Raw genomic sequence first — 25,957 nt, 5'->3', positions numbered from 1 at the left:
ATTAGCTATGCATAGTTATGAGATCGATATGAAAATTATATTAATTACTCATTCAAATTTTTTGCACCACTCTCTATAAAAAGGAAACACCAAACCTTGATAAAACCCATCAACTTCTTTTTGTTGTTAGGTTTAATAATAGAAGTTTGATTGAAGTTTTGTGAAAATATCAAATGTGGCGAAAATAGTATTGAAGCTACTTGAATAGCAAGACATTCTCAATCATAATAAAAAAATTATGATAAACACTACTTAAAATACAAAACTATATTTGTCGAGGCATTTATTCCCCCTATATATAATACAAACATGTTTTAGGGTTATTAGTTCAATGCATTTGCATCAAGTTTCTGATTTTCCATTAATTATTCTTTAAGGTTAGTTCAATATAGTACGTTCTATCTAGTTTCCAATTTCTCATTAATTATTCTTTGAGGTTAGTTCAATGCAATAATTGCATCAAGTTTTCGATTTCATGTTAATTATTATTTGAGGTTAGTTCAGTGCAATTGCATCCACTTTATGATTCCTATTTGTTATTCATTAAGGTTAATTCAGTACAGTTGCATCCAGTTTTAGATGTTTCGTTAATTAGTCTTTGAGATTAGTTCATTGTATTTGCATCCAGGTTTCAATCTCCTGTTAATTACTCTTTGAGATTAGTTCAATACATCTGCATCCAGCTTCTGATTTCTCGTTAATTATTTTTCTAGGTTAGTTCGATAGTTTACAATTTCTAGTTATTTATACTTTGAGGTCAGTGTGATCTGCTTATATCCAATCTTTCAATTTCCAATTAACTATTCTTTGAGGTTATTTCAATGCATTTGCATACAATTTCTGATTTCCCGTTAGTTAATCTCTTATTTTAGTTTAATGCAGCTGCATCCAGTTTCTGATTTTTAGTTAATTATTCTTTGAGGTTAGTTCAATGCAGTTGATCCAATTTTCGTTTTTATGTTAATTGTTCTTTGTGGTTAGTTCAATGTTTTTGCATCAAGTTTTTTTTCTTCCGTTAATTATTTTTTGAGGTTAGTTCACTACAATTACACCAAATTTATAATTTCCTGTTAATTATTCATTTAGGTTAGTTCAGTGCAGTTTCATCCATTTTTCAATATTTTGTTAGTTAGTCTTTGAGATTAGTTCATTGCATTTGTATCCAGTTTTCGATTTTCCGTTAATAACTCTTTAAGGTTAGTTCAATTCATCTACATCTAGTTTATGATTATTTATATTTTGAGGTTAGTTCACTGCAATTACATCCGGTTTCTGATTTCCTGTTAACTATTCTTTGAGGTTATTTCAATGCATTTGCATTTAGTTTATGATTTCTCACCAATTATTCTATGAGGTTAGTTCAATACAGTTGCATTTGGTTTTTGATTTTTTGTTAATTATTTTTTGAGTTTAGTTCAATGCATTTGTATCCAATTTTCAGCTTCCCATTAGTTATTATTTGAGGTTTGTTTGATGTATTTGCATATTATTTCTAATTTCCCATTAAATATTTTTTAAGGATTTGCATCCAATTTATAATTTTTTGTTAGTTATTCTATGCCGTTAGTTTAATGCAATTGCATCCAGTTTCCGATTTATGGTTAATTACTTTTTGAGTTTAGTTTATTATATTTACATAAAGTTTTAAATTTCCCGTTAATTACTCTTTGAGCTCAGTTATGTATTTGAATACAGTTTCCAATTTTCTTTTAATTATCCAATGTGGTGTGTAATACCAAATTCTAGTGATCCATCTGTAGTGTCCTTGCAAACATGACATAAAAAATAAATTATGCTTGATTTATTATGTGGGATCATCGAAGATTATCCAGTTTCCAATTTCCCATCAATTATTATTTAAATTATATGCATTACTCACTATGTAGAATCTTCAAAGATTATCTACGAATGAGTATTGTTATATTAATTATTCTTAAAAATATTTGCAAATATGTAGAACTATTATATATTAATATTATATTGATCACTCATCTAAATCTCTTATAATGTGAAAACCTCACTCTGCATTAAAAAATTAAAAAAAAAAAAAAAAAAAACTCGCCTTTGATAAAACCCTTCAATTCAAAATAATAGAAGTTTAATTGAAGGTTTGTGAGATTGCCTAATAAGGCGAAGTTCATATATATTGAAGCTACTTAAATAGTAAGGAGTTCTCAATCATACGGAAAGAGATAAGATAAATACCATTTTAAATGCAAAATTGTACTTATGGAGACATTCCCATAACATATAATCCAACTATATTTTGAGGTTAGTTCAATGCATTTGCATCTAATTTCTGATTTTCTGTTATTTATATTTTGAGGTTAGTTCAATGCAGTTGCATCCGATTTCCGATTTCTCGTTAATTATTCTTTGCGGTTAGTTCAATACATTTGCATCCAATTTCCAATTTATTGTTAATTATTTCTTTGAGGTCAATCCAATGCATTTGCATCCAGTTTCTGATTTTCTGTTAATTATTATGTGAGATTAGTTTAATGCATTTGCATCCGATTTCCGATTTCTCGTTTATTATTTGATAAAGTTGCATTTGTATTTAGTTTTCGATTACTCGTTAACTATTGTTTGAGGTTAGTTCAATGAATTTGCATCCAGTTTTCGATTTCCCATTAATTATTTCTTGAGATTAGTTTAATGTATTTGCATCCAGTTTATTTTTTGAGATTAGTTTAGTGCAATTGCATCTGGTTTCTGATTTCCCATTAATTATTCTTTAAGATTAGTTTCATGCATTTGTATCATGTTTCCAATTTACAATTAATTTTTCTTTGAGATTAGTTCAATGGAGTTGCATCCAATTTTTTTATTTTCCATTAATTAAATCTTTGAGGGTTAGTTTAATGTATTTTGCATCCAATTTCCGATTTCCATACAATTATTTTTTTATGTTAGTTTGATGTATTTACATCTAAATTTTGATTTCCTGTTAATTATTCTTTGAGGTCAGTTTAATACAGTTGTATCCACATTCTGATTTTCTATTAATTACTTTTTAAGATTAGTTTAATGCTTGCATTTGCATCCAGTTTCCGATTTCCCGTTAAATATTATTTGAGGTTAGTTCGATGCATTTACATCCAGTTTTTGGTTCCCCATTAATTGTTCTTTGACGTTAGTTTCATTCAGTATTATATATATTTTTAAATATTTGTCATTATTGTTTTGCCGTTATTTATTTTTTATTTTTTATTATATATTTTGTGATGTTATTTTTTGTATAATTTAATTTTCTACATGTAATTTGTTTTGGTTTGGTATATAATTTATTTAAGTCCAATGTCCATTTTAACTGAATCTCGTTATTCTGCCAAATATATAATATTATAGAGTTGAAAATTTATATTATAGTGTTAAAAAATTATAAATTTATAAATTTAATTAGAATATGTCATAATTATTGTAGCCAGAATTGTGATTTTTGGAATCCTTAACTATGAATAAATGTTTAAATCCCACAGTGGATGACGCATCAAATCAAAAGGGTTTTAGAAAAATCATTTTCGGTAGAAACTATTGTTTTTAGCAATTTAGTTTTTTGTCTCATATTTTTTTCCCCGTACTTAGCTATATTGTTTAGGAAAAGTTGGAGACTTTGTGAAACTCTAGATAAGATTGTTTTTTCGTATTTAGCTATAGTGTTTAGGAAAAGTTAGAGACTCTGTGAAACTCTAAATGAGATTGTTTCTTTATTTATATCATATTTTTTTTATAATTAGTAATATAGTTTAGAAAAAACTGAAGTCTCTTTGAGTGCTCCAAAAAAATAGATTGGTGAGGGGTATAGCTATATATATATATATATATATATATATATATATATATATATATATATATATATATATATATATATATATATCTACTATCTATATACTAAAGCAGAGACCTTTAAAGGAGGATTTTCTCTCTCCTATGTGGCACTCTAATATGAGAGTTAGCTTTTTTTCTATCATATGTGACACTCTAATATGAAAGATAATATTTTTTAATAGCCTACAGTCCCACGTATATTGAATCTCTTTGGAGAGTTTGAGTGTATTTCTAATTCCTATATTTGGAGAGTTTGAGTGTATTTCCAATTCTTATATATTTGATCAAATAAAAAAAAATTACTAAAAAAATAGGTGATTTGTAGAAGGTAATTTTCTATTACTACGAATCAAACACTTTTAGTGTTCCAATTCTTATATATTTGATCAAATAAAAAAAATTACTAAAAAATAAGTGATTTGTATAAACTAATTTATATTTGATAAAATAAAAAAAAAAATGCTAAAATATAGGTGATTTGTATAAACTAATTTTTTATTACAAATCATACAATTTTAGTATCTATAATAAAACACTGACTTATTTCGAATATATCCTTAACATGACCTTAAAACATAGTTAAAAACAATTATACAAAATATATAATAGAAAATGAAAAAAAAAATAACAGCAAAGCAATAATGACAAATATTTTAAAATATATATAATACTGAATGAGACTAACGACAAAAAACAATTAATGGGGAACGGAAAACTGGATGCATTGAACTAACCTCATAAAATAATTGGTGGGAAATCGAAAACTAATTGCGAATGCATTGAAATAACCTCTAAGAAAAGTTAACGGGAAATCGTAAACCGGATATAATTATATCGAACTAACCTCAAAGCATAAATAATCGTAAACTAGATGCAGGATGTATTAAACTAACCTTAAAGAGTTATTAACGGAAAATCTAAACTGGATCCAAATGCAATGAACTAATCTCAAAGACTAATTAATGAAACATTAAAAAATGGATGAAACTACATTTGAACTAACCTAAATGAATAATTAACGGAAATCGAAATTTGATGTAACCGCATTGAACTAACCTTAAAAAATAATTAACGGAAATCGAAACTTGATGCAAATGCATTGAACTAACCTCACGTAACAATCAACATAAAATCTAAAAATTATATGCAACCTGCATTGAACTAACCTCAAAGAATAATTAACGGAAAACCGAAAACTGGATGCAATTGCATTAAACTAAAATCAGAGATTAACTAATGGGAAATCAGAAATTAGATGCAAATGCATTGAAATAACATCAAAAAATGGTTAACTAGAAATCGGAAGTCGGATGTAATCGCATCATGACCGACCTCAAAGCATAAATATCCACTTTTTTAGCCTTCTCATATGAGTAATTGCAAGTAATTAGGAACCCAAAACGAAAGTAAGTTTATACAAACAGACTCTTACATGTATGCAAACTGTATAGAAATGGTAAACTATCGAACTAACCTAGAAAAATAATTAACGGAAAATCAAAAATTGGATGCAAATATATTGAACTAACCTCAAAAAGTAATTAACGGGAGATTGGAACCTGGATGCAAATGCAATGAACTAATATCAAAGACTAATTAACGAAACATCGAAAACTGGATGCAACTGTACGTACTGAATTAACCTTAATGAATAACTAATGGGAAATCATAAAGTGGATGTAATTGCACTAAACTAACCTCAAATAATAATTAACGAGAAATTGGAAACTTGATGAAACTGTATTGTACTAACCTCAAAGAAAAATTAATGAGCAATTGGAAACGGGATGCAACGTACTACATTAAACTAACCTCAAAGAATAATTAATGGAAAATCAGAAACTTGATGCAAATGCATTGAACTAATAACTCGAAAACATATTTGTATTATATGTATGGAGAATAAATGTCTCGACAAATATAGTTTTGCATTTTAAGTAGTGTTTATTATAATTCTTTTTATTGTGATTGGGAATACCTTGCTATTCAAGTAGCTTCAATATTATCTTCGCCACATTGGGCATTCTCACAAAATTTCAATCAAACTTCTATTATTAAACCTAACAATAAAAAAAAAAAGTTGATTAGTTTTATCAAGGTTTGGTGCTTCCTTTTTACAGAGAGTGGTGCAAGAAATTTAAATGAGTAATTAATATAATTTTCATATCTCATAACTATGCATAGTTGCTAATATTTTTTTAAAATAATTTAATATAACGACACCCGTTCGTAGGACACGTGCATATGATAAATCTTTTCAAGTGGGAGTAGTGTATTCTTTGAGGATATGGAAACAATCCATCTGTTTTAGTGATTTGTACACATTAGTAACGTAGTTTTAACGGTGATGATTTACTGCTAAATCACCATAAATCTAATAAAACTATTATACAAGCTAGATCGAGTTTAAAATAATTCCATTTGAAAATTACAGATTAATATTCTAAACCACAAAGTGAATAGGCTATCTCAATTTGATCCCTTAGTTTTCAAATACTTATGCACCATAATCGCTGCTCATTAATGTATTTCAGTTTATTTTCAATAAAAATATATTCTGATTCAAAAATTTGCCGCTAAATCACCATAAATCTAAGAAAATTATTATACAAGCTAGATCGAGTTTAATATAATTCTATTTGAAAATTATGGATTAATATCCTAAACCACAAAGTAAATGGGCTATCTCAATTTGATCAATTAGTTTCTAAGTACTTTTGCACCATAATCGCTGCTCATTAACGTATTTCGGTTTATTTTTAATAAAAATATATTCTGATTCGAAAATTTGCCGCTAAATCACCATAAATATAATAAAACTATTATATAAGCTAGATCGAGTTTAAGATAATTCTATTTGAAAATTACGGATTAATATCCTAAACCACAAAGTGAAGAGGCTATCTCAATTTGATTCCTTAATTAGTTTCCAAGTAATTATGTACCATAACCGTTGGTTATTAACGTATTTCGATTTATTTTCAATAAAAATATATTCTGATTCGAAAATTTGTGTGAGACATTTTGTAAAGTATTTTCAGCACACAAAATATTTAATAGATCCCGGACGTATGTCCGAGTCCAAAATCTAGTATATATATATATAGGGGAGGGGATCACCATCAGTAAGCCAGCCACATTCAGGCCAATGAATCAGACCATTCATCTGGTGCAATCCAACGGATGTGACCAAAATTTGATTGCCAATCGCGAGTTCTAAATCACGAAATATGAGAGGGTATTTTCGGAAACAAAATTTGACCAAAGCAAAAAATAGAATTTGCTCTCCAATTTCACCGATCTCTCTCTCCCAATTTCACCGATCTCTCTCCAAAATCTATAAAGGAGAAAGCAAAAACAAATTTTTTTTGTGTGCAATCCATAAAGGAGATTCATTTGAAGAAGAAATTAGGGCAAGATATACTTGGTGATCTTGATTTAGAACAACTTGATGTTCAACTTGGTTATGGTACTCTTCAACTTACCGACCTAGCTCTTAATGTTGATTATATCAACCAAAAGGTATGATATATATTTTTTTAATTGTGAATTTGGGTCCGGGCTTTTGATTTTATGTATGTGTGTGTGAGAATTGTTGGAAATTTTGAATTTTTAAGGAGAGTTTTTTTGTTTGTGGGTTATCGATGAAAGAACGAAGTTTGTGAGTTAAGACTTGTTTTTACAACTAGGTGTTTTGAACTGTCCGTGAGATTTTATGAGAGGAGAGAGACATCGTGAGAAAGAGAGGAGAGTAGGTTCATGAATAATCATAATTGATTGATAAACTATTTTTCAATAAGAATCTGTCTAACTGCATGTTTAACTGTGTAGCTTCTTTCTTAGGAGACGTGACATTAGTGTAGAGTGTGTGAAACTTTGGTTTGCGACCCATGTTATCTTTTGTTTTCACAGTGACACAGAAATTCGCGAGCCTAAAGATAAAACCCACTCTCCACCACACACACTTGACAAGTAGGAGATTGAATTCTGGAAAATGAAAGGATAGATACCTGTTTCTTTGGATATCACCTTGTACAAGAGATTGAAGTGCGGACAAAGACAGTCTAAAAGTAGTTGGATAAGGCATGCCATAGGAAAAATAAGAATTGTCTGAGTTGCAAGATTCCACGAGCGAATTAAGAGTAGTAGTGTACTTCTAGTTTCTAACAAGAAGTGAAATCCACAACTAGGGGAGAATGATAAACTTATACTTAAGAGTGAAAAGGCATCAGATGAGACTTCCATTTTCTTTTTCTTTTGTGATTGAAAAAATAATGCTTAAAGAGAGTGATGTTAGTTGTTTTGTCTTATCGGAATAGTTCGGGTTTTCATTTTTTTCAGCTTCATCATCCCACGTTTTATGAGCTCGGTGATTTTATAAGCTATGAAGACTCAACTTAAAAATTCAAATTCTTTCATTTGGGTTTCGTGTGTAGATCTTTGTTAGTTTTAGGATTTTAATTCAAATTCGGGTTCTTTCTATGTTAGTAATATATTCTAGTTGTTTGAACTAGACTACCTTCTTGTCTTTGGATCTTATAACTGCTCCTTGTTATGTAGTCTTGTCTTTTCATACATCCGTTTTGCCTAAATGATGAACCAGTGGTCTCTTCTAGAGATGTCTTCTACAATTTAGGGTAGTGTAGATGACCAACTTTAGTTGCCGTGGTAATATCCATAGTTCTTATTTGAAACCTCGGGTTTATATATTTTTTCATTTGCTTATTACATGTGCCAATATTCACTTTCAAAGTGAAGAGAAAGCTCACATGCTTTTATTTATCATTGTTACTTCCTAGACTGTTCACGATGGGCGCATCTACCGGTTGAAATTGTTGTGTGACCTAGATTACCCGGATAAAGCACCAATGTTGAAGTTTCAAACGCGGATGAACATGACTTGTGTGAACCAAGAAACTGGATTGGTAGGTTCTACTATTTGCAAGTGTTATTTATGTTCGTGGACCCTTAAGTTATGATTGTCTATCTCATGGTTACCATTGTCATGAATATTTTTTATCTTCCGTGGATCCCGAAAGTACTTTTGATGACCGTATGGATTACCAATGTAATGAGGTTGAGCCGAGCCAATTCCCAATGCTTGCAGATTGGCGTGGCAAGATAACAATGGAAGACATCTTGACCCGTTAAAGAAAGAAATGATGTCTCCTCAAAATCGGAAGCTTACCCGGCCTCCGAAGGTGACTTCACTTACTTTCTTAGACTCATTTAGTTATGTTCCCGAGTTTGAGGACTTTGAAGGATGAGTTCCTTAATTGGACTAGAAGAAATACGACGACCTTTAATACCGTGAGCTGGCCACCAATTGCCATCAATTTGAACAAGCTCAATCCATGGAGCGTCTCTATGTTTTTAAGTGATTAGATTTTTACCCATTCGGTATCCAGCAGGTGCATGGGACAATAGGTTGCAGTGACTTTTGACCCCGACATCTATTAAATAATAAAACACCCAAGGTATCGGTTGCCAATATTGATGGTGTTCGAGGTCTTCTTCTTTGTAAGAGTTGTTACCATAGTAAGTTTGTGGTATTATGGAATTAATATTGTTGGAGGTTTTCATGCAGGTAATGACGAACAACGATGGATCAAAAAGGTTTGGTGCTCGTGTGTTGTATTCTCTAAATAAATAAAGACGAAGGAGCTTCATAATCAGATATATGTAGATTGGCCTTGCCCACCTTTTGCTTTTTCCATCTCAGACGTTTTTCTTCTTTAAGAAGGCAAAGTCAAGACGGACATGTATTCAAAGGTCAAATAACGTTGTAATTGACTCCGGTTGATATGCAATTAATAAACTTTCAGTCTAGACAATTCTCCTTTTGTAAAACAGTGGTTGAGCGAATACCGGGGAAGGTTGTCGGCCTCCCCGGTGGCGGTGCATTTGAGATGGTTTCCCGGTATGTATTTGACTCCGTGATTCTTCTTTGGAAAGGTTATTATGTTTAACAGGGGCAACTGAAGTTGGCTAGTTTTGCCGTATGTTTGTCTTTGTCGGGACGTCTTGGACGTTAATTACGATGAATTCATTGCTCCATGCATCCATGTCATTCTTTGCACTTTCTTTACAAGAAATAGTTCTTTCTAAAATCTGTAGGTCAGACTGGTGGTGGGTTGATATCATTATCTTTAATGAGACTATCAAATGAATATTGCATTATACGCAAAACAGTCCGTCCGGTTTCATTATACGCGAAACCCGATGTTTGGAGAAACTACTTTTTAAATTTTGTTCTTGACCAGCAATAGAAATTCACAAACAAGAAACTACAAACAACTTTGTTTAAAACAAGGGAATTGAGGTCCAGATACAGGTTACACATATCACATTCAACATTATACCATTACATTTTAACCAAAAACAAATACAAATGGAAACAAGATTCTTCCGTCAAGAAAATATCTCAAGTGATCCCTCCCGAAAAGATTATTCAAACACCGAAAGAACATGATTTCCTCACCCCTAGAGGTCCCTCATCAAAATCCTATATAAGCGGGTTGGGCTGCACCCAAAAACTTCTAATGTCTGAAAAACTTGCTTTAGATCGAAAAGGTAATCATTGGTTTCCATTCTCAACCTTGTGGTGAATTTGCTTCAATGCATTATTTTTAAGATAAAAAATTTAGGTGTGATCCAAGATTTTCTAAGGAGATCTGAAAGCTTCACCAAAGATAACGACGACGTTCCCAAGCTCCTCTTCAATGCTAAAAAGCTGCATCAAAGTTGAGATCATTAAATAAGATTACAAGTAGAGTATACATGACCAAATGTCTTGTTGCATTCTGAACGATTTGTGCTTTGATCAGAGTACGTAAAAAGATATAACGCATATGTAGAACCCGGAAAGCTATGCCACTTTCATATTTTACATAGATAAGCCAACCAACTACAGAAAGGAAAGAGAGAAATACCGATTATACTTAGCCACCGCTCACTCCGTGGAGCACCTGTTTTAATCAGAAGAGAAAAATAAGAAAAAAAATCAACTCAACATTCTGAAGAAAATTACAAAACATTTCTACCAGGCTAAGGAGAACCATATTCAAACCTGTCCGCTTGCCAAGCCAACAGAGAGATCTGCAATAAAATTATCCTCTGTCTCACCACTTCGATGGCTAACCATCACACCCCATCCTGCAGCTTTTGAGTCTAGTGCTGCTTGAATGGATTCTGTAACCGTACCAATCTGATTAACTTGCAGGAGAAGATACCTTTGAATTGGAATAAACTCAAAATAGGTACTCGTCACATAGGGAAGCAAAAAACACACGAGCAACTTAATTCATAGAATGAAACAGATCCTTGAGAATATAGTTATGAAACTATGCTTAATGGTGTTAATGGTCTCTGTCTTTCCAATCACTTTTATCGTTTCAAATTTTGTCTATTAGCACTTGAACTGATGGAGAATGTTTGTCCAGAAAACCCAACTTAACCAAATAAAATAAATAAATAAATAAATAAAGCTCCACCTTCCAAATATTTCTTTGCAGAAAAGATTGTGAAACGTGTAGCAGATACCCAAATTTAGTTGTACCATTCACTTTGTAGTTTTGTCCACCAAGAGATGCTATTATGGTCTTTCTATTCAACTAACGTGTCCGACAAAAACTTTCAAATAATTTAATTATCACAACATAACGTGTATTCTTCTCGCTAATCGACTTATTATTTTTTTGACATTAAAAACATGAGAATAGGCGGTCCTATTATTTATGAAGAAAAATACCGCTTCATAAATTATAATCGTGTCCTATACCACAATTCATGCCGCAATTAATTAAGCCACATTCACAAATTAATCGAAGCACTCATTCGAGGCATTAGTCTACTAACTAAACAAATCACGCCACACGCTTATGAAGAAAAAAAGGGGTTTTTTCCGGACAGATCTGTTAAAAAGATTAGTAAGTGTATAACTATTCTCATTTAAGATCCGATCGATAGAGTTTAGATTAATAATGTGATACTTAATCAGCACTAAAGCCTAGGTGATCAAGACAATCAGCTTTCAAGAAATGTTAAGTGGTCATAGAGTCATCCGACAGGTTTTATCTTGAGAAGCAAACTTATATCAATGAGTTAAGCCACACACATCCGGCGGAAAAATCAAATTCCCCTTCAGATTGGGTTTCATGTTAAAAAATCATTAATGAGCCATTAACCAACCAATCGGTTACAAAACGTTATCACTTAGTTAAGTTAAACGCTAAATTGTCTCACTACATATATGAATTTTCCATGGCCTACAAACAAGCTATAACCGTAACCCAATATAGAGATCAAGATCGGACAACTTACCTAGCTTGGGCATGAAGTAGAGTTCCATCGAATCACGGGTGTTGTCTTGCTTGAACCTTGAGTCAAAGTCACCTGCCGCCATTCAACTTCGTGCTTTCGGGTCCTTAATAATCTTCATTTGCAGAGAAAATGGACCGAGCCAGTCTTCAATTTCAGCAATTCATCCGTGCTTGGAGCCGCAACATTAATCTCTTCCTCTTCCTCCTCTGCATGGAAATGAGCAAACTTAGGACCACTATGTTTGGCTACATCTTGGAATCTATTTCTGTCTCCCCTTCTTCTATGTGCTTTTGACCGACACTCAACCTTGCACTTTGCCTTGCGCTCTCCCGATTCTCGCTTGACTTTCGCAGAATTGAATAAGACTAGTAGTCGTGATCCCGCGGTCGAAGTCCGAAAAATCTTTCTTTGGATTTTTCTTCCACAGAAACAAGTTCAACTCTACAGGATCTACACCGAAGTTTAGGTTCCTGGGCTGTTCTTCCGGTGGCAAGTTCAAATCCAAAATCCCTTCCCTTTTTCCTCGGTGTACTTCCTTCCGCCAAGCCCAAGACTAGTTTCCAAAGCATCACCATCTCCAGTTTCACCAGACAAACTAGGCTTAGTTTCTTTATCAACCTCATCAGCATCTCTAACATTAGAAACTAACTCATCACTTTCATTTTCTTCAACCCTCACTCTTCCTCGCGTGGATCTCCATCCACCAATACTCAAACCCAAATCTAAACACTCTCTTTAATCCTTGTAAGATTTACTAGATATGGTCGATTAGAAAGAGAAATGGTTGAGAAATTTTGGTGAATGAGAAATGGTCGATTTACTTTTTCACTAAGATCGATCTAATTTTGGAGGAGAAGGAGGAGGAGTTTCGTGATAAAATTCTCGGTGTTAATTTCCAAAATTTTCGTGTTTTCTTATTTCGCCAAAATATTTTTTTCCGAAATTTTGCTAATTTCGCTTTGGTAGCTGAGAATTGAGATGGTCGAGATGGTCCGTTAGATTGGAGATAGATCGGTGGTGTGCATTCAGCGTGGCGAATGTGGCTACTGATGAATGTGCCTCTATCCTAACCCTATATATATATATATATATATATATATATATATATATATATATATATATATATATATATATATATATATAAGGAATTGGAATATGTCGTAATTATTGTGGTCGGAATTATGATCTTTGGAATCATTAACTATGAATAAATTCGTATTTAGCTATAGTATTTAGGAAAAGTTAGAGACTCTGTAAAACTCTAAATGAGATTGTTTCCTTATTTATATCATACTTTTTTTTATAATTAGTAATAGAGTTTAGAAAAAATTGGAGTCTATCTGAGTGCTCAAAAAAATAGATTGGTGGGGGTATAACTATAATATATATATCTAAGGAATTAGAATATGTCGTTATTATTGTGGTCGGAATTATGATTTTTGGAATCCTTAACTATGAATAAATGTCTAAATCACACAGTGGATGACACATCAAATCGAAAGGGTTTTAAGAAAATCATATTTAGTGGAAACTATTGTTTTTAACAATTTAGTTTTTTGTCTCATATTTTTTTTCGTAATTAGTTATATTGTTTAGGAAAAGTTGGAGACTCTGTGAAACTCTAGATGGAGTTGTTTTTTCGTAATTAGCTATAGTGTTTAGGAAAAGTTAGAGACTCTATAAAACTCTAGATGGGATTGTTTCTTTATTTATATCCTATTTCTTTTATAATTAGTAATAGAATTTAGAAAAATTGAAGTCTCTTCAAGTGTTCTAAAAAATAGATTGGTGAGATATAGCTATAATATATATCTAAGGATAAAGATAAATATTTGTTTACTATTTTATCTCATACTTTTTCTTAATTAGTCATGACATGTGGACACCCTAGAAACGCTTCGTCAATTGAAGAGGGTAGAACTATAATATATATATAAAGATTATGTGAGAGATACAATCATAGTCACAAAAATCTCTGATTTTTTCAAAACAACGTAAAAAGTCTCCGAATTGACAGGTTACCGAATTTCAAAATGAATAAACAATAAAAATGGTAAAAGTCTTCGAATTCTCAATGTTTACCGAATTGACATCTTTGTTTGATGATCACGAATCTACCATTTCCGAAAGCACCCAAAATACGCGATTGAAACCAATTTTCATGAAATTTACTATGTAACACTGTTAAGTTTATAGTACACTGCAAATCCCATTGACAGGGACTGTCCACGTTTACAGCCACAATAGATAGGCAACCGTCTATTTCAACTAAATCACCATGCCTACACCAATATGAGAGATGTTGTGACTTGTAAAATTTCTCCTCAGCCGTGTCAAAAGAAACAACAAATGAAAAGTCACCGTTTCTAGCCAGATTGGGATCTGATTTAACCAAAATATGAAACACTCCGCCAATGGATATAAATCTTTGTCTATAGAGACTTAGTACAAAATATCAGGATATGAGTATTTATCGATATTCAGTTTCTAGATATGTATCGTGGATATATCTTCTTCTTTGGAGATATTTGACATTGTTTCACATGCAAATATCGTAGATATATCCAAAATATCAAAAAATATCATAGATATTTCTTGATATATCATGATATATTATTTATATTTATTTAAAATATAATGATAAATATTAAATAAAATTATTATATACACAAAATATCGCCAAATATTACAAAATGTCCTAAAATATCACAAATATCATCAAAATATCACATATATGTGCAGTCATATATATCTCTGAACATATCGTGATATTTATTTATCTTTTTCTGAAATCTGAATAGATATCTCCAAATATCACGATATATCGAGATATTTTGTACTATGCATACAAGTACACATTAAATATACACTCATTTCACACCCGATCAATCCAGTTTCTTGTACATAAACAACCAACACCACTTTATACACCCCAGTGGAATCAACAAATCTGATTGCACGCTTTAATATCCCTACACCTAGTCCTTTGAATACAAGGAGGCAAGTGTGAGAACGACCGCCATGTGGATTAGAAACCAATAGATTATTTTCCTTATCCTCCAAGAGAACTAAGCCATTGCAAGCACATTCCACAAACTTGTTGCATTTTAGATTTACACTAGAAATCACTACATCTTCGTCTTTGATCCGTGATAATATCGGGGATGTATATATGGAGTTTCCGCACACTCGGTAGGATCATACTAACTGGTATTGCAATCAAACTAGGGTTTGAGCGGCGAAGGTGCGCCTTAATGAAATAGGAACTGCTGGTTATGTTATACCACTCTACGCAACCATATCTACATTTTCGAACTTCAAGTATATGAAGCCTCGGTGGAGATGATACCAGCCGAAAGATATGGCACAACACCATTGCTTTTCCTCTCATTGCAGATGGTCTTGTCGTCAAGATCTTTTTCATTTTCAATCAACACCAATTTCTTCTCTATTACTAAGTTTGCTGCAAAATCTGCAGCGCTTTGTATTTGGCCCAAAGCAAAATAAGAAGCTCCGCACTAATGAATAATGACTTTTCTTTGTCGAGGAATGAACAGGATATACGTTCCAAAGATGAATTTACCTATTTCCATGTACTAGATCTAAGAACAAGCATTTCACACCCAATCAATCCGGTTTTTTTTTATTATAAACAACTGACACCGCTTTATACTCCTCAGTGAAATTAATCATTGTGATTTCAGACTTAGAGCATCTCTAGGTGGAGGTATCACTTGCATATTTGCCTCCACTATTTGGAATTTCGCGAAAAACCATTTCGTGGAGACAAATGTGGAAGTATCACCTGTCTAGCCGTATCCGTGGATGCAAATTTGCAGTTTCGGATGCGGATGTGGATGCGGCGCGCCATTGCCAATGTCGTGTCAATTCTTTTTTTGACTTTTTCATTTTGACGCGATAGTGGGAATATTGGCGTTGTTGTTTTTTGTTTTTGTTTTTTTTTTCACTTTTCTCAACCTGGGGCGACAGTGGTAATATCACAAAAAGTAGACCTTATTCCAAATTTGCGACAATCTAGAGTTGGTCAAATTTTGCGGATACTTACCTCCAATTTCAGCCTCAAACATGCAGGTGATATACCACCACCTAAAAATGCCTCTTAATGTCCAAATAATCACTTCTTAATGTCCAATCATAAAAGGATTTCTTAAATTCCAGCTTCAAGAAATCTTCTCCCAATGTTGTTATTCTAATGAGAGGTAACTCAGTATTAGCCTGTAAGCTAGGTGAAGATCGTATCCCTCTTCTAGAAGAGATATTTAATTTTAGTGTTGTGAAGTCAACTGAAGTGACTTTCATGGAGGCACGGGGTAGAGATCTAATCTCTTACGACATCCTCAAGATTTGCAAAATTTTCACAACTATAGTGAGAATATAATCAACAAAAAAAAATAGTATGAAAAAAAAACAAAAAAAACAACAACAACTAATAAAAAAAAGTTTCAATAAACCAAAGTTTTCTTTTACTTCTCTTTTTGCCTTTACAAAATTATAATTTATCATTTATTTTGAGTAAAAAACCATTAAAGATAGACAAATATGTCTTTGAATGTTTGATATGTTAATGAGACTAAAACAAATAGTCAAAGCCCCAAAGCCTAACTGGTCAATTTGTATAATTCTAATCACCCGTAACAAACTCGTAAGGTCTCCCTCCTTTCTTTCACTTTCAATTCTTAAACAAACGTCAAACCTCAACCTAAAACAAAAAACAAATTCAGAAAGGAATTGCGACACAACTTGTTGCACATTTGTCCAAATTATTTATAAAATTTGTTATCAGTATCAATAAAATTTTCACTTAAAAAAAACAAAACAAAACAAAGTAATTTTTTATTTTCAATGTTAATATTTTATAGTTTTCTCCACTTTATAGTAGGGTTATATAGACTTATATCATTATAGGAAGTTAACAATTTGTTGAATTATTGTAGATTTGTGGATTAGATTATGTAGATATATATAGACATAGCAGCATCAATTAATGGTTTAAGTGTTTAAGTAATTAACTTCATCAGTCCATATTAAATTCTTAGTAGTCAAGACATTCTAGTTTTGTGAATTGAAATAAATGTATAATTTTGTTTATATTTATTGTTTAGACCTTTTCGACAAACAAAATAAAATAAATAAATAAATTGCATATATATATATATATATATATATATATATATATATATATATATATATATATATATATATATATATATATATATATATATATCATTTATTTTATTTATTATTTTTTTTTTGGGTGGGGTGTGTCACATAATCTCGCATCCCCTAGCTTAGAATCCTAGTTTTGTCCATGGTCAAGCACATTTCCATTACTGATATTCTTCTCTCCAAGAAACATCATCACTTTCTATCCAAAAGGTTTACACCTTCATGAGTTGTTTGATGGGTTATGGGGGTCTGAATTTGTTGTTACCAACACTAAGTTTGATACTTATTCTATTGATGCTGAGTAGGATAATCTTTCTAATTGTGATGTTGCCTCTTTAGGACTCTCCGTTGCTTTCGTACCAGCGTTGCTCCGTGTTGTTAGTTCTTGAACACCTAGTGTTGCTGCTATAATTCCAAGTTTGGACTACTTGCGTTGTGCCTAATTGATGGTGGATTTGGTTGAGAGTTTTTTGTGGTTGAGGTAAAAGGAGAGAATAGATAGTATTGTTAGTTAAATTTTTTTACTGTACCTGAAATAGAACTATAGGAGGATGTAAGTGAAATAGAAGGAAGTTGTTTGAAAACTGTTAATGAAATTAATTTGCCTGAGCAGAGGGATTCACTTGTTGCTAGGCAATCAACCGTACATTACCATTTGTATAGATGTAACTATATTGTTGGAAATATTCTAAACACAAGATTTTCCTATTAATGGAAACCTTAGATATGGACCATAGAGAATATAGGGTATATTGGTTTACTTAGAAATTGCCGATTATAGTAGCCTGTTTACTAAATATAAATATTTCCTTAATTGCAATATTCTTACCATGATGGATAGTAGAAATCTTATGAATTAGGAAACTAATGTCCTTTCTCCACCTATAAATATGTATTGATTTTCATCAAAAATACAATTACAATTTATAGGCTAAGAGAGAGAAACCTAGTTTTTCCCCATTAAAGATTCTCACAAGCAAGCATGACTTCGGATAAAATTATGTTTATTTATGAGTATTGTTATGTGATTAACATGTGATTGAAAATCCTGGTTTATGATATTAAGAATCATTTTATAACTATGACATATACATGACCTATTAATAAGTTGTGATGCAGTCTCGATGCTTAGTTGCTTGCTACAATGCTACGTAATCGACATCAACTCCGTTTTACTATAATGTAAGTGGTCTTTGTTGATAGTATTAGTGTTTGTCGTGTGGTAATAGAAAAGGGTTTGCTTTACACTTGTTTACATAATATATTTGGAGAGCATTGTTGAAAAATAACTAGAGAGTCATTGCGATCTTAGACAAACAACTGGTGTATTATGTACAATGATATTGAAGCTCAAGCACCTCTATGCAAGTTCAACCAACTATGGACATCGGTTAGTTTTTTTTATTAGTTATGCGGGTCAGTCCCGGTCCTGAGTTTTCTGAAGCCAACTTTTAAAATGTGGCCCTATATGTGTTCACTAACATGTCAAAAACAAAAATCGATGCATTTTTTGCCTCACGTTATTATTAGTCGAATTTTATTTTGTTTTATGTAACAAATAATATTTTATACATCTTTTGACTTCGTAATATGTAAAATAGTAAGTGGACTTAATAATCTCATTAGCCATATATAAGCTTCAATTAAACCTATAATTATATTGTTCTTATTAGTAAGTATATATTGCAAGATGCGTTAAATTGTTTCAGTGGACTCTAGTGGTGAACTGGTGGCCCCTTACTTTGCCAAAATAATGGGGGCCCAAAGCGCTTACTTGTGTGGCTTTGCCTGAAGGCTGACACTAATGCGGGTATGATAGTTACTGAAAGACATATTACATTTGTTTCAACCTGTACGTTATATGAAGTTATGAACTCCACTTATACGAACTCTAAACAAACTCTATCATGAAAAATAATAAATTAGAAACTGATTTTTTGAAGAGATGTTCTCTCCATAATATAGACCAAAAAATCACAGTTGAAAATATCTAGACGTATCAAAAACAACACAATACTCCTATATTCATCAAATGATCACGTGGTGAGTCAACCTGTGAACCGTACCTCTCCTGGCTCTCCACCTATATAGTCATATAACATAATCACATTGCTGCAGGAACAAATGCAAGCTGATCGAACCAGAAATGATGAAGATTCAGAATCCCGACGACCCCAAAAAGATCTGCAAATATGACTCGCGTGTCGGCCCACTGGTTGTTATTAAGATGAAGCATTGAATCCAACTTAAAAATTGGACTTGACTCTCAATATGAAGTCTTATAGAGCTTTTCCTGTAAGTTTTAATACATGCACGTACTGAATTTCGTGCCGTGTTGAACAATGCAACTCTTCTTTTAAGGGTTGCCATTGAACATTTCGTTCCCACGAGATAGTTGCTCTTTAGGCACGTGGGATAGGTAAAAGGGTCTGCACAAAGTTTAATCCACGTTTGTCCACTTTAAAAAACAAAAATTCCAAAACTTATATAAGCATAATTTAGAACGTGGTCACATAGACTGATTGAGCAAGCAAATCAGTTCAAAGTTCAAACATTAACTTCCAACTCACAAGTTCAACATCACCTATTCAGAATCATAGAAATGGAAGTAAAGAAGGACAATCTCTCATCTCAAGCTAAACTGTGGAACTTCATTTATGGTTTTGCTGAATCACTGGTCCTCAAATGTGCAGTGCAACTTGATCTAGCCAACATAATTCACAACAATGGCACGTCCATGACTCTTTCCGAGTTATCTTCGCGTCTTCCAAGTCAACCTGTTAATGAAGACGCCTTGTATCGAGTCATGCGTTACTTAGTTCACATGAAGCTATTCACAAAAGCATCGATAGATGGAGAACTAAGATATGGACTTGCACCACCAGCTAAGTTTCTTGTTAAAGGTTGGGATAAATGTATGGTTGGCTCAATTTTAGCAATCACTGATAAAGATTTCATGGCACCATGGCATTACCTTAAGGATGGATTAGCAGGCGAAAGTGGTACAGCGTTTGAGAAGGCCTTGGGGATGAATATATGGGGGTACATGGCAGAGCACCCTGAGAAAAACCAGCTATTTAATGAAGCAATGGCTAATGATTCAAGGCTTATTATGTCTGCATTGGTGAAAGAATGTGGAAATATTTTTAATGGTATAACTACACTTGTGGATGTTGGTGGTGGTACTGGAACTGCTGTGAGGAATATTGCCAATGCATTTCCACATATAAAGTGTACTGTTTATGATCTTCCTCATGTCATTGCTGATTCTCCTGGGTACTCCGAAGTTCATTGCGTGGCAGGTGATATGTTCAAGTTCATACCAAAGGCTGATGCTATCATGATGAAGGTAGAATTAATTTATATAATCGTCATTTGTGCACGTTCTTTATGCTGGAATTCAAACTTTTACGTGAACTGCAACTTCAGTAACAATGCTTAATACATCATGCTAGGCTAGTTCAGTTAACTAAGGGTGAATGCACTTTTTAGCCAATCCAGATTTTTGGACTTCGAATGTTTGCTTGCCCAATATCATGGAACCAATATCGCCAATTTCCCTGTTTAATGTAATATTAATTTCTATTATTTAGAGCATTTTATCAAATGTCGATCATTTGCTGTTTGTACTTACATGTGGACATAATTCTTCAGTGCATCCTTCACGACTGGGATGACAAAGAATGCATTGAAATTCTAAAGCGATGCAAGGAGGCAGTACCAATCGAAGGCGGGAAAGTGATTATAGTTGACATTGTCTTAAATGTGCAATCAGAACATCCTTATACCAAGATGAGACTGACTTTGGATTTGGACATGATGCTCAACACTGGAGGAAAAGAGAGGACTGAAGAGGAATGGAAGAACCTCATCCATGATGCAGGGTACAAAGGGCATAAGATAACACAAATTACTGCTGTACAATCTGTGATTGAGGCTTATCCATATTAGATGATAGTTAATCTGGTTTTCATTCCTCTTTGTGAGTTATTTTTTTTGTTCGATTTTCTGATTTCTTAAAATGATTGTAAAATTACTTTCCAAGGAGGCAAGAAGCCCAACTGAGAAAGTGCAACGTGAGATGTTGATGCCATTTTGCTTTAAAGTGTTTATCTCATTGTAGGAAAAATTATAATCATAATCAAGGTTTGTTTTTTTTCTTTCCCGCAAGTACTTAAACATTTTCATGTTAAACAAACACATTTTCAGGGTACTAAGTTGATAACTAGTCTATAACCAACATAGATGCCAGAATGTGCTCTAAAATTGAGTGGATTTATTGTGTCCCAGAAGCTTGGTCTAAAATTCCTGAAAAATTAGCTTTTTATGATGACATTGGCAATAGACAATAGTCCAGCCAAAGAGGTAATATTTCAAGCGAAAACGGACAATGAGGATTGAATAGTTGTTGGATTATCAAGAAAAAGAGAAAATTAATAATTAAATTGAATAAGGAAGTCAAAAAAAAATAATTAACTCTTTGTAAAACGAATCTAAAATAAATTGCAACAAAGCTATATAGCATAGTATTGGTTTTATTTTATTTTATTTTTTGAAAAAGCTGGTAACTGGGTTAGGCAGACCCAAACCTGTATTAATCAGTACTGAAATGTTACAACACCATCCTTGTCATCTTTTACAAGCTGAGACAAAGTATGATCAAAAGGAGAAACAAACGTACATGACTTTTTCATTGTTTGAGCTAATGGCAGCAATTTCCAGCGTTTTAGCTATATTTGTTCCTCCGTACCTAACCCAGGACTGCCACGAGAGAACATGGTTGATTAGTAACCAATTGTGCACTCGCAAGCGAAATACTGAAATAGTGAAACAACGCAAATAACAGTGGACTCAACTAAGTCTAAAAACGTCTCCAATGACAAATCTACAAGTTATCGAGTTGCATACTTGCATTATGATCTAGAGGTTGAATAATGCAACTCGTTTCCATTTCCAGGGAGGGTCTGCCCACGAGATACTTGTTCTTTAGGCATGTGGGTAACTGGGTTAGGTAAAACTGTAAAGGTGCTGCGCAAAGCTTAAAAATCCATGTTTTTTTCACTTCAAGAAAATCCAAAACTATATAATATAACAACTTTTATGACTAGAGCGTGGGACGTACAAGGTACAGTCAAATCGGTCCAAAGTTCAGAGTTCAAACTGCAAACGTCGAGCCTCCAATTCACAAATTCAACTTGGTTTGCTGAAACACTAGTCCTCAAATGTGCAGTGCAACTTGATGTAGCCAGCATAATTCACAGCCATGGCACCCACATTACTCTCTCCCAATTATCTTCGCGACTCCCAAGTCATGCAGTCAATGAAGACGCCTTGTATCGAGTCATGCGTTACTTAGTCCACATGAAGCTATTCACAAAATCATCAACAGATGGCGAAATAAGATATGGACTTGCGCCACCAGCTAAGTTTCTTGTTAAAGGTTGGGATTTTTATTTTTATTTTTATAGTAAAAAGGTTGGGTTAAATGTATGGTTGCTTCAATTGTACCAATCACTGATAAAGATTTCATGGCACCATGGAATTATCTTAAGGATGGATAATACGAAAGTAGTACTGCTTTCGAGAAGGCCTTGGGGCTCAGTATATGGGGGTACGTACATGGCAGAGAACCCTTAGAAAAACCAGTTATTTAATGAAGGAATGGCTAACTAACGATACTCGGATAATTATGCCTGCATTGTTGAATGAAGGTGGAAGTATTTTTGTTGGTATAACTACACTAGTGGATCTTGGTGGTGGTACTGGAACTGCTGTGAGGAATATTGCTAAGGCATTTCCACATAAAAATTGTATTGTCTATGATCTTCCTCAAGTCATTGTTGATTCCCCTGGTTACTCTGAAGTCAATTATGTCTCTGGTAGTCTGGTGACATGTTCAAGTTCATACTAAACGCTGGCGTTATCATGATGAAGGTTAAACTAACTATTTAAATAAAATGTAATCTACTGCACGTTTTGACGAATGTGGGGAAAACTTATGCGTTTAATACAACATTTCTATTATTTGCCACAATTTGAACAAATGTCATTTGCATTACATATTTGTACTCACATTTTTTTATGTAATTTTCAGTGCATCCAACTGGTAAACCTTTGCAAGACGAGCCTTTGCATCGGACAATTGCTTTACCTTTTCTAGATTTCTAATTATAAAAGCCCATTAGAAGATACCAGGGCCATGCTTATGGGCTCATAAAAGTTTGGATTTTAATCATACACACTAGACTGTATAAATACAAAGGGAAAATGGCAAAGTGGCAAACCACGTCGATCCTCTGGGCTATCGGAAAAAAAGTGAGGAGATCAGCAAAAGCGAGAAGATCCATGAAGCTAAAGATGGAGAGAGACGTTGAAGAAGGTGTTGCTGGGGACTTCACTTTTGGACTTGTTACATACTTACATTGACGGACGTAAGTAGTCGTCTTCTTCTTTTAGGGTCTATTTGTTCACGTAGTTTTTTCCATTTTTCGTTTAGGGTGGTCTCATACTCTCATTCATTAATTACTTGACCAAGTTTGCCAATCTACACGCTGAGGGATACACGCTACAATTGTGGCAAATAGTGAAAACATACTCACCAATCACCATAAACTCATAAAGTGTATTATCTAATCCGAAAAAGGATTAACGACAAAAATCATCCCTGAACTTGTTCCCGATTGTCACTTACATCCCCAAACTTTTTTCTAAATGAAAAAAATCCTGAAATTGTATTTACTAAAGTGCAACAGTTAGTTTTATGGATGGCGTTAGAAATATATATATGATGTCATTTTCATTTTTACCTGACATATCGATCATTTTTCAATGTGACAAGAAAGAAGTGGATGATGTGGAAGTCAATTAGTCAGTTAACTCTAACGGTCACCTGTAATTGTATATATATGGATCATCTTCTTCTCCAATCCTAACAGTCGCCCATAAGATGACGTCAAAATACAAATTCAAATCACAACATGTTTTTTTTTAAAAAAATTGCCGTGTATGTGATTAATTACGCAAACATCTCCAACTTGTATTGATGTGACTTTGTGAACTAGGGATTTCAATTTGGAGATTTAGGTATTTGCAATTGATTTCAATTTTTGTTTAAGTCTAAGGGTATATGCTTTCAATTTGATTTGGCATTGACTTTTTGCCAGGTAAGGAAAATAATCGTCGTCACGTAAAATTGAAAATGACATCATATATTTCTAACGTCATCCATGAAACTAACGGTTGCGCTTAGTAAATGCAATTTTAGGGTTTTTTTCACTTAGAAAAAAGTTTTGGAGTGTAAATGACAGTGAGGACAAGTTCAGGGGTGATTTTTGTCATTAATCCATTTAACTACAACTCTGTTGGGCAAGCTTTTGTGGTACTCTCTGTCACGGGTACTTGCAATACTGTAGCACAAACTGATTTCTCCGAACATGCTCACTTTGAATTTATAAGAAGAAGACATTATAATGCAACGAAGTAGAAGGCAATGAAAATTAAAAAAAAGTTTATCATCAGGAAAATTTTACTGTACCTTGTTGCAAAATAAGAGAAGAAGATTTATTGACGATGAAGCTTGCACAATAATGTAGTAGCTAAATAGATTTTAGCCGTAACAACCCCAACTAATTTTGCAACTAATGGAGAAAAGGTTCCTAGCCCAATTACTTGGTGTCCTACAACAAGAAGCCCATACAATCCCAAGAGACCCAAATGCTATCCAACCGCTAATTATTTGTTCGTCGGGCCCAATTTTCTTCAGGCCCTACAAGAAAATTGGGTTCAAAATGCAGAAAACTCTCTCTCTAATCTCTATCAATCGAGCACACAGCAGTACAGCACACTATGTCACCATTAGATTCTTAAATTATCACTTGTAAACGAAACAAACGTTTAAGAATTGCTGAAAATAGATTCCTTCAAGTTATATCAGAAAAAAAAGTCCTAAAAACTACAAAAATATAGACAAAATACAATGCTCTTGGTAATCATTTGATTGGTGCACACAATTATCTTCAAAAAAGAAAATGATAAATAGAAGAAAAGAATGGGTGAACATAAATTTGCGATAAAAAATATATGAATGCACATTAATCATAATTAACACCACCACATAATCCTTGACTAAAGTTGCGTGGACATAATTAGTGGTGCATTAGCAAAGGCAACCACATGCACTAGACACCAAGCTAAACACATGGACCTACAGACTAAATCTCTCTTGTCATGTATTATTAAATGGAAACATGACGTGATTTAAGTGATTAACCAACTATGAGACTTGACACTTTAACTTAATTTGTGATACCATTCTAAGTTCATCTTATCACAAACTTTCCATTCTTAGCCAAGAATAACATTCTGGGATTGTATGAATTAGATTTTTTTCGGGAATCAATTGTATGAATTAGATCACCTGCTCTAAGGTGTTGGGTTGAAATGAAGCAGCATTACGCAATTCCAAATTTCCAACGTTGAAAACGGATACCAATTTAACGTGGCTCTCTTTTTAAATTTAGTTTAGTAATTTAAGCGTTGATTGTTCTTGACTGGAAATCCATTTATCTTTTTCTTCCTTGGCAAGGTTGGGTGGTATAAAAAATCCTACAATTTAATC

General features: G+C 32.9%; 1 protein-coding gene and 1 long non-coding RNA gene across 2 annotated transcripts; both read left to right on the top strand.

The window, feature by feature from the left end:
• The first annotated feature begins 7,077 nt into the window (after positions 1–7,077).
• Positions 7,078–9,754, top strand: LOC147500703 (uncharacterized). The gene is made up of 4 exons (XR_015194734.1): positions 7,078–7,353; positions 8,631–8,756; positions 8,908–9,032; positions 9,419–9,754. It is a non-coding gene; the product is annotated as an uncharacterized LOC147500703 (long non-coding RNA).
• A 10,080-nt stretch (positions 9,755–19,834) lies between these two features.
• On the top strand, positions 19,835–21,500 carry LOC147500702 ((RS)-norcoclaurine 6-O-methyltransferase). The gene is made up of 2 exons (XM_086562326.1): positions 19,835–20,689; positions 20,995–21,500. Exons 1-2 carry the CDS (start codon positions 19,943–19,945, stop codon positions 21,289–21,291), a joined length of 1,044 nt encoding a protein of 347 aa, XP_086418452.1. The 5' UTR covers positions 19,835–19,942; the 3' UTR covers positions 21,292–21,500.
• Positions 21,501–25,957: the final 4,457 nt, after the last annotated feature.

The sequence above is a fragment of the Coptis chinensis genome, chromosome 5 (genome assembly GCF_015680905.1).
Source record: "Coptis chinensis isolate HL-2020 chromosome 5, ASM1568090v1, whole genome shotgun sequence".
NCBI classification, from domain to species: domain Eukaryota; kingdom Viridiplantae; phylum Streptophyta; class Magnoliopsida; order Ranunculales; family Ranunculaceae; genus Coptis; species Coptis chinensis.
This window is presented reverse-complemented; position numbering and strand designations above follow the sequence as displayed.

Excerpts from the sequence above, each read along its gene's own strand:
- LOC147500702 (XM_086562326.1), top strand. The coding sequence starts at position 19,943 with ATGGAAGTAAAGAAGGACAATCTCTCATCTCAAGCTAAACTGTGGAAC. Across the intron at positions 20,690-20,994 it reads CTGATGCTATCATGATGAAG|TGCATCCTTCACGACTGGGA; the intron begins GTAGAATTAATT and ends ATAATTCTTCAG.